At 44.2% G+C, this 9,611-nt stretch overlaps 1 protein-coding gene across 1 annotated transcript; it reads right to left on the bottom strand.

Moving 5' to 3' along the window:
* Positions 1 to 4,103: 4,103 nt before the first annotated feature.
* LOC119967037 (hydroxycarboxylic acid receptor 2-like) lies at positions 4,104 to 5,558 on the bottom strand. Its single transcript, XM_038802781.1, has one exon. The coding sequence runs from the start codon at positions 5,556 to 5,558 to the stop codon at positions 4,494 to 4,496; it is 1,065 nt and encodes a 354-aa protein (XP_038658709.1). The 3' UTR covers positions 4,104 to 4,493.
* Between the last annotated feature and the right edge of the window lie 4,053 nt (positions 5,559 to 9,611).

Below are 9,611 nucleotides of genomic sequence, written 5' to 3'. Positions count from 1 at the left end.
CCTCTAGTGCTTGCTCAGTTGTATTGCATCTACACTGATACACAATCACCACATCCCCCTTTTTTTCTTTACATATTTTCTGTACATCAATAAAGAAAATTGTACAAAACAGTTACTTAAGATATGTATATCTATACAAGTGATGGTGCTATTGCATATTTTACAAAGCCAATTTATATTTATGAATCCAATCTTATTAAAAACATTTATGAGTCCAAACTTGATGAATATGTTCACTGAGATTTTTCTTTTTTTTGCTGTTGACGTGGTGATATTGATATTGCAACTCTGTTGTGAATGTTGTCGGTGTTCTTGTTATTTTAAGTAATCGATACATCATCCCATGGTGTTTGCATGGTCGAACCACTGATGTTGACTGACATGGACTTTTTTCTGTGTTTGTGGTATCAATTTAGTATGTCATCTGCCTTGAAAGCTGGTGTGCTTGCTTGTTCTGGAGCAGATGCGAGTTTGTGCGATTCGTTGTCATCCCATGGCATTGTCATTGTCATTGCTTTGCAGTGTGCTGTGGCATTGTCCTTCATGTGCAGAGTTGTACCATTTTGTACAAGTCGTTGTTTCTTGCTGTTGTTTCTGTCGTTCCTGTCTTTGTTGTTTTCGTTGCTGTTCTTGTTGCTGTTTTTGTCATTGTGCTTGTAGTCTTTGTTGGTGCTGTTGTTGTTCTTGTTTCTGCAGTGCTTCTTGCGATTTTTGTTGTTCTTATCACACTTCATATTGCTTTTGTTCTTGCTGTTGTTGTCCTCGTTTCTGCTGTGCTTCTTGTGGCTTTTGTTTTTCTTGCTCAATGAGTGTCCCATGTGGATAATTTGAGCCATTGTCACAGTTATTGGTGCGAGTGTCCTTTGTGGAATCTGTTGCATTGAACGTTTCATCTCGAGAATGGTAAGAATGATCTGCTGTTGCATTGATGCTGGTGACATCAGTCATTTGTGGTGGATTTGATTCCTTGTCTTTGCTTTCTTTGTGCTCCTCTTCTGGAGTCAAATTCTTCATGGTTTCATTTGACGCGGTCTCTCTGGACTCTTGGTGCTCCTCTTCTGGAGTCAAAATCTGCATGGTTTTGTGTCTTGCTCCCTGTTCTGTGCCCTTCCGTGAAGTGTGTCCTCACTTCCTGTCCCTGTGTATTTATAGCTCTCCCGTGCTCCCTCTAGTGCTTGCTCAATTGTATTGCATCTACACTGATACACAATCACCACACTGTGTGCACCTGTATTAGGGGATGTACGGTAGTACCTATACTACAGGCTCACCGGTAGCCCCTGCCGGATAGCTCCGCCCACAAGGAGCCGTATAAATATGCATGACCCCGCCTGATCAGCCATTCTGCCAGCTGCTGTAGGAGGCCATGCATCTGACTGTAATAAAGCCTCTGTTGTACCAATCCGAGTCTTTAGTACAATTGATAGTGCATCACAAGGAAAATAGCCCCGTTAAATAATAGCAGAGGCAGACTAGTAACAGAACCAAAAGAGGTCAGTCAGGCATTTGAGACCTTTGACCGGGGACTGTACACCTCCAAGCCCACCAATGGGGATGCGGGAATGAAACAATTCCTCGATGGACTGGAACTACCAGTTTGGGGGGGGGGGGGGGGGGGGGGGGGAGACAGACGGGGGGAGCTAGAAGCACCAACAGGCCGTGGGAGAAATAGGCGTGGAAGGCACCGGGACCCGACGGGTTCCCGGCGGACTTCTGTAAAAAATTCGTGCCAACCCTGGTCCCACAACTAAGGGACATGTTCGCAGATTCGCTGGCAAGGGGCACTCTGCCACCTACACTAGCGCAGGCCACCATCTCACTTATACCCAAAAAGGATAAAGACACAATAGAATGCGGATCATATAGACTCATTTCGCTGCTGAATGTTGATGAAAAAATACTCGCAAAGGTCCTGGCCAAAAGGCTAGATGGCTGCGTACCAGGGGTGGTCGCAGAGGACCAAACGGGCTTTGTCAAGGGTAGGCAACTCACTGCAAACATTAGGCAGCTGCTGAATGTAATAATGACCCCCCACCACCCGGGGAGAGAGAATACTTCCAGCTACAGAGAGGAAGAAGGCAGGGCTGCCCGCTGCCCCACTCCTGTTCGCGCTAGCAATTGAACCCCTGGCGATAGCCCTGTGAGAAGCGGAAAGCTGGAAGGGCATCCGGAGAGGAGACAAAGAGCACAGAGTCTCACTCTATGCGGATGACCCACTCTTTCAGCCACAGGAGGGACTGAAGGCAAAACTGCAGATCCTGAAAGAGTTTGGATCCTTTTCAGGCTACAAACATAACCTGGGCAAAAGTGAGGCATTCCCAGTGAACCCAATTGGGAGTGGGGCAGAGCTGGAGGGGCTCCCATTTAAAAACAGATTCCGTTACCTGGGGATCCAGATAGCCAGACTGGACACAGAAAATATTTGCAACTGAGACATCTCCAGTCACTCCCTATTTAAATCTCAAAGCCTGAAATAATTCAACTGTTCCACACACTCACACACTGCCTTTAAATTCAATAATCCCAAACCAAACAAAAAATTATACTTAAGATCCCGGACAAGCCCTCAATTTTAATACGATCCCAGGCCAGACCTCAACAGTGGCTAGGATACTAGATGAAAACCCTAATATTTTAATTTATTTGTAAGATTATGTGGAATGAGAGATTCACTGCAGGAGTGCTTGCATGAAGAAATAGGGCTTTGGTATTTTTAAAAACAAAATTTTATTATGAATACAATATTTTTTAACTTCATACTTGAAAAGAACAGCTTACACTATTACTTAAGCACTATTACCTTTTATCTTAAACACTATTACTCAATTTCCCATTAAACAACAAGAAAAGAAACACACAGGTCTCAATTTATTTTACAATGAGAAAATTGTGGACTCAGCAACAGGCAGATCAGAATTAAATTCCTCTCTCCATAGCTTTCTTCATATCTGCCTCTCTAAAGCTTTTAAAAATGTCTATCTGCATTCCTTGTCACCAGCCAGAAATAACCACATCTCTCCAAGCTAAAAAAACAAATTACTGCTGCAGGTTGCAAAGCACATTAACTCCCCAGGGACTTTCCCACTCGCACCACCATCCATTAGTCCAGACTGAAAAACATATGCCTTTGTCAAAATTCACCTTTTGTCTGCTCAAAGCACCCAGGCCCTACAAAACAATTTTTTAAAAAACATGACCACTGAAGTCAAACACACTCTAACCCAAGGCTTTTAAACCTTAAATTGCCCAGTACCTAGAAGCCAATGATTCTAAAGTCTTCCAATCGTCACACTGGTAAAGCAATGTCACGTTTTGACTACTGATACTTCTCCAATATATCAATCCTTCTTATATAGCAACATGAATAGCATTGCCTTCTCACTGCTGTTTAGTTTAATCAAGACAGAGGAATGAAATATATTTCTTCTTCTTTATTCTACGACTCAGGGTGGCACGGTGGTGCAGTGGTTAGCACTGATACCTACGGTGCTGAGGACCTGGGTTCGGTCCCGGCCCTGGGTCACTGTCTGTGCGGAGTTTGCACATTCTCCCCATGTGTGCGTGGGTTTCACCCCCACAACCCAAAGATGAGCAGGTTAGGTGGATTGGCCACGCTAAATTGCCCCTTAATGGGAAAAAATGATTGGGTACTCTAAATTTTTTTTAAATTATTCTATGATTCACTTTCTCTCTTTTAATTATCTTCTCTGTCTCTCTTTAACTGCATTTGTCCTTGTTTATTTATTGAGATTCTCCACCTCTAGTTTATATCACATTTCCTATTGGAATGGTGATGTTCTGTCAGCAATGGTTCGAGGGAGGAATATGTTGGGGTTGGGTGGGGTAGGGTACGGCTGAAATGGGATTATTTTGGTCATGTTCCTGATCCAGAAACTGCCTCAGTGACGAACATACTGATCAGTCTGTGTCCTGAGTGTCTTTCTCCACATTTGAAGAGCAGGGGCCAGGCTGTTCCACCATTGAGATTTGTATATTTTCCCCATGACCTGGGGGAATTGGCAACCAGCCCCCCATGAAGCTCAGAGCAAGGCCCCAGGAGGAAAGGGACATTCCTGCGTCAACACCAGTCTTCCAAACAGCACTAAAGTCAAACCTTCCCACATTCCCCACTGATTCCTGTCACCTTGTCAATAACATGCACAAATCTCGCTGTTAGAAAATGGACTACATCCCGGTCCTTGTGGGAGCCTTACTCAGTTGTACAAAACTGTCTCCTTCCTGCTCTACACATTCTTGCTGACCTTTCATTGATAATTACTTAGCATGACCTGAAAACCTATAGAAAAAAATTAATTCTGTGGAGTAAGGGAGCAAGCATTTTGAATATAGATAGCTTGGTTTAAAAATAGCAGTTTATTGTACCACTAATTTGTTAGAAACAATTCAACTGTTTTAAAAATGTCATGAAATCCATTCATATCCAACGTTTAGCATTGATTCTTAGACTATACATTAATTACACAAGATGACAATTAATCGCTCGATGTTGCAGTCAGTGTTACATCTGACTGGGGTTGATCACCGATATTACAGTCCCGGGTCCTGTTTAGGTCTTGACCCACAACCATTTCTATTTTGGGTCCTCTTTGTGTTGAACGACGAGTTGTTGATCTGAAGCAGTTTAATTTAAGAGGGGCAAGCGCTTTTATCAAAGCATCTTTAAATGTCGAACTGGAAAAGTAGTAAATAACTGGGTCCAGCACCGTATTCAGATATGTCATAAATAGCGTATTATAAAATGTATGAACAGCTGTTTCATATGACTTGCAGTTTCCAGGACCTTGTAGCTTTGTGATTAAAACGACGATTACAGCAATGTTTGTGGGCAAGAAACACAGAACAAAAACTGCTGCCACAACTATCACAAGCTTCACTGCTCGCTTATATTTACCCCTCGATTCGATTTCCATCTGTTTTAATTTGCAGATTATAGAAGACGTGGAGAACAGGATAATAGAAGCTGGTAAACCAAATTTGAAAACAATAAAAACGATATCTGTCCAAATTGCTGTCGGTGTTAGAGGCTGGGTCATGTCAAAGGGCTCACAGTACGTCAGATTGTCATGCTTGAAGTTGTGAGGTTCTGTTAAAAGGTGGGAACAGATAGCCACTGCCAGAATCCACAAGATGCCGGTTACCTTCACTGCACAGCGTGCAGGTATCTTGTTCACTCTGTGGTGAGGGTGGACCACTTTGAAATAGCGATCGATCGCCATAACTGTGAGGAACATGATGCTCCCGACCCGGTTTAGGGAAATCAAAAATACTTTCAGACGACATGGAACATCACCAAAGATCCAATCCTTCCCCCGTACGAAATAATCTGCTCTAAATGGTAAACAGCAGATTAGCAGAGTGTCTGCAATCGCGAGGTTCAATAAGTAAACAGTATTTGGTTTACAGCAATTTGCATGGAAACAGAAGATCCATAAAGCAATCACATTTCCAACGAATCCGAAGATAAACGTTACAACAATTATGGGCGGATTATAGGATGCAGGAACCTCTTTCCCAAAAACACACGTCCCGTTGTCCATTGTGGGCGGTATTGCTGGAAACTCAGTCACAGAGATGCAGAAATGAATTGATGAACTGAATGATCCGCAACTTTATATAAAGTCTTCCACATTACATCACAAATTGTGGGAGGTGATCTGACAAAGTCAGAATATTAAAGTGGGTTGGATTGCAAAATTAGGAGAGCACCTTGAACATGTCCCTCTATAGATGTTGCACTGAAGACATTCCCCATTATCTGAGCAGAAAGTGGCTCTACTGTTAACTTAAACTGACTGTGAACTCGCTCCACCACCTATACGCCATTTTTATTTCGAATCGATTTATTTTTATTTTTATTTCTTCCTTTGTTCTGTTTTCCCCCTCCCCATTATTCCCCTCCCCTCCCCCACCCCACTTGGGCAAACTGTGTCTAATTTCCCTTTACACACCTTTGTTCTGCCATTGACACATTTTAATTTCTTTGTGTGCCACTATCAGCACCCTTCTTAGCCTTAATCATTCCCATTTATATTCCTTTTATCTTCTATCCTGGACATCTTTGTCTATCTCCGCCCATCGCTGGCCTCCAACCCAGCCCTGCCGTTCCACCCCTCACATACCCCTCAATAGTAAAATCTGACCCCATTTGCAGTTCTCTCTAGCTTTCACGAAGTCACTCAGACTCGAAACGTTACCTCCCTTTTCTATCCACTACTGAGATTGTCCAGTATTTTCTGATTTTGTTCATTTAAACTACTTTGCCAGACGTTTAGCAATTCATATTCACTGTCAAGTGTTCCCTGAATTGGGCAGCACGGTGGCGCAGTGGGTTAGCGCTGCGGCCTCGCGGTGCCGAGGTCCCAGGTTCGATCGCGGCTGTGGGTCACTGTCCGTGTGGAGTTTGCACATTCTCCCCGTGTTTGCGTGGGTTTCGCCTCCACAACCCAAAGATGTGCAGGGTAGGTGGATTGGCCATGCTAAATTGCCCCTTAATTGGATAAAATGAATTGGGCACTCTAAATTTTTTTTTTAAAGTGTTCCCTGAATTAGGGCGGCATGGTGGCTCAGTGGTGAACACTGCTGCCTATGGCGCAGGGGACCCGGGTTCGATCCCGGCCCCAGGTCACTGTCTGTAGAGTTTGTACATTCTCTCCGTGTCTTTGTGGGATTTCCCCCCCACAACGCAGGTTAGGTGAATTGGCCACACTAAATTGGCCCATAATTTGAAAAAAAGAATTTTGTACATTAAATTTAAAATAAAGTGTTCCCTGAATTGGAAAATTAAAACTTGCGGATGAGTCTGAACACGAAGGTGAAAATGCATTTCAGGCGAACGTATTTCATTAGCTATGTTTTGTATCAGAGAATGCACCCCTGCTGGTGAAGCATCAAGTGATCTGTAGTGAGGACAGCAGTGTATTTGCGCGGGCTTCAGTTATCCATTATGGTCTGTGTGAGCAACATAACTCATGAACCTTCTCATCCTGTTTGTGAGAATCCAACAGTGTGACACCTCCCTACCTTTTCTCTTTGCAGCAAGCTCAGAGATGTAACAGGCTACAAAGTGCTCTGGGACATCGTCCGGAGATCACAGGAAGCAAAGTACTGTATACGCCCCTGCCAGCATCAACAGGGCCGAGGTGGAGATGGTGAGCAGTTTCAAATTCCTAGGAGTACACATCTCCAAAAATCTTACCGGTCCACCCACGTCGACACTACCACCAAGAAAGCAAAACAGCACCTATACTTCCTCAGGAAACTAAGGAAATTCGGAATGTCCACATTAACTCTTACCAACTTTTACAGATGTACTATAGAAAGCATCCTATCTGGCTGCATCACAGCCTGGTATGGCATCTGCTCAGCCCAAGACCACAAGAAACTTCAGAGAGTCGTGAACACAGCCTAGTCCATCACACTAACCCGCCTCCCATCCATTGACTCTATCTACACCTCCCGTTGCCTTGGGAAAGTGGGCAGCATAATCAAAGACCCCTCCCACCCGGCTTACTCACTGTTCCAACTTCTTCCATCGGGCACCAGATACAAAACATAGAACAGTACAGCACAGAACAGGCTCTTCGGCCCTCGATGTTGTGCCGAGCATTGTCCGAAACCAAGATCAAGCTATCCCACTCTCTGTCATTCTGGAGTGCTCCATGTGCCTATCCAATAACTGCTTGAAAGTTCCTAAAGTGTCCGACTCCACTATCACAGCAGACAGTCGATTCCACACCCTAACCACTCTCTGAGTAAAGAACCTACCTCGGACATCCCTCCTATATGTCCCACTCTGAATCTTATAGTTATGCCCCCTTGTAACAGCTACATCCACCCGAGAAAATAGTCTCTGAACGTCCACTCTATCTATCCCCCTCATCATCTTATAAAGCTCTATTGAGTCGCCTCTCCTCCTCCGCTCCAAAGAGAAAAGACCTAACTCCCTCAACCTTTCCTCATAAGACCTATCCTGCAAACCAGGCAGCGTCCTGGTAAATCTCCTTTGCACCCTTTCCAATGCTTCCACATCCTTCCTATAATGAGGTGACCAGAACTGCACACAATACTCCAAATGTGATCTCACCAGGGTCATATATAGTTGCAGCATAACCCCGCGGCTCTTAAACTCAAGCCCCCTGTTAATAAACGCTAACACACTATAAGCCTTCTTCATGGCTCTATCCACTTGAGTGGCAACCTTCAGAGATCTGTGGACATGAACCCCAAGATCTCTCTGTTCCTCCACATTCCTCAGAATGCTGCCGTTGACCCTGTAATCCGCATTCAAATTTTTTCTACCAAAATGAATCACCTCGCACTTATCAGGGTTAAACTCCATCTGCCATTTTTTGGCCCAGCTCTGCATCCTATCAATGTCTCTTTGCAGACTACAACAGCCCTACACCTCATCAACTACTCCACCAATCTTGGTGTCATCAGAAAATTTACTGACCCACCCTTCAGCCCCCTCCTCCAAGTCATTGATAAAAATCACAAATAGCAGAGGACCCAGCGCTGATCCCTATGGTACACCGCTGGTAACTTGTTTTCAGTCTGAAAATTTTCCATCCACCACCACCCTCTGTCTTCTATGTGATAGCCAGATATTTATCCAATTGGCCAAATTTCCCTCTATCCCACACTTCCTTACTATCTTCATGAGCCGACCATGGGGAACCTTATCAAAAGCCTTACTAAAATCCATGTATACGACATCAACTGCTCTCCCTTCATCTACACACTTAGTTACCTCCTCAAAGAATTCAATCAAATTTGTGAGGCAAGACTTACCGTTCACGAGTCCATGTTGACTATCTGGATTAAGCTGCATCTTTCCAAATGGTCATAAATCCGATCCTTCAGGACCTTTTCCATTAACTTACCGACCACCGAAGTAAGACTGACTGGCCTATAATCACCAGGGTCATTCCTATTCCCTTTCTTGAACAGGGGAACAACATTTACCACTCTCCAGTCCTCTGGCACTATCCCCATGGACAATGAGGACCCAAAGATCAAAGCCAAAGGCTCTGCAATCTCATCCCTTGCCTCCCAAAGAATCCTTGGATATATCCCATCTGGCCCAGGAGACTTGTCGACCCTCAGGTTTTTCAAAATTGCTAATACATCCTTCCTCAGAAAATCTACCTCCTCCAGCCTACCCACCTGTATCACACTCTTATCCTCAAAAACATGGCCCCTCTCCTTGGTGAACACTGAAGAAAAGTATTCATTCAACGCCTCTCCTATTTCTTCTGACTCCATGCACAAGTTCCGACTACTGTCTTTGACCGTCCCTACCCTCACCTTGGTCATTCTTTTATTTCTCACATAAGAGTAAAAAGTCTTGGGGTTTTCTTTGATCCGACTGGCCAAGGACTTCTCATGCCCCCTCCTAGCTCTCCTAAGCCCTCATTCCTTGCTACCTTGTAACCCTTAAGCGACCCAACTAAACCTTGTTTTCTCATTCTTACATACGCTTCCTTTTTCCTCTTGACAAGACATTCAACCTCTTTTGTGAACCATGGTTCCCTCACACGGCCATTTCCTCCCTGCCTGACAGGGACATACCTATCAAGGACACGCAGTAT

This window comes from Scyliorhinus canicula, chromosome 1 (genome assembly GCF_902713615.1).
Source record: "Scyliorhinus canicula chromosome 1, sScyCan1.1, whole genome shotgun sequence".
Taxonomy (NCBI): Eukaryota; Metazoa; Chordata; class Chondrichthyes; order Carcharhiniformes; family Scyliorhinidae; genus Scyliorhinus; species Scyliorhinus canicula.
The sequence above is the reverse complement of the archived record's forward strand: the minus strand, read 5'-3'. Positions and strand labels throughout refer to the sequence as shown.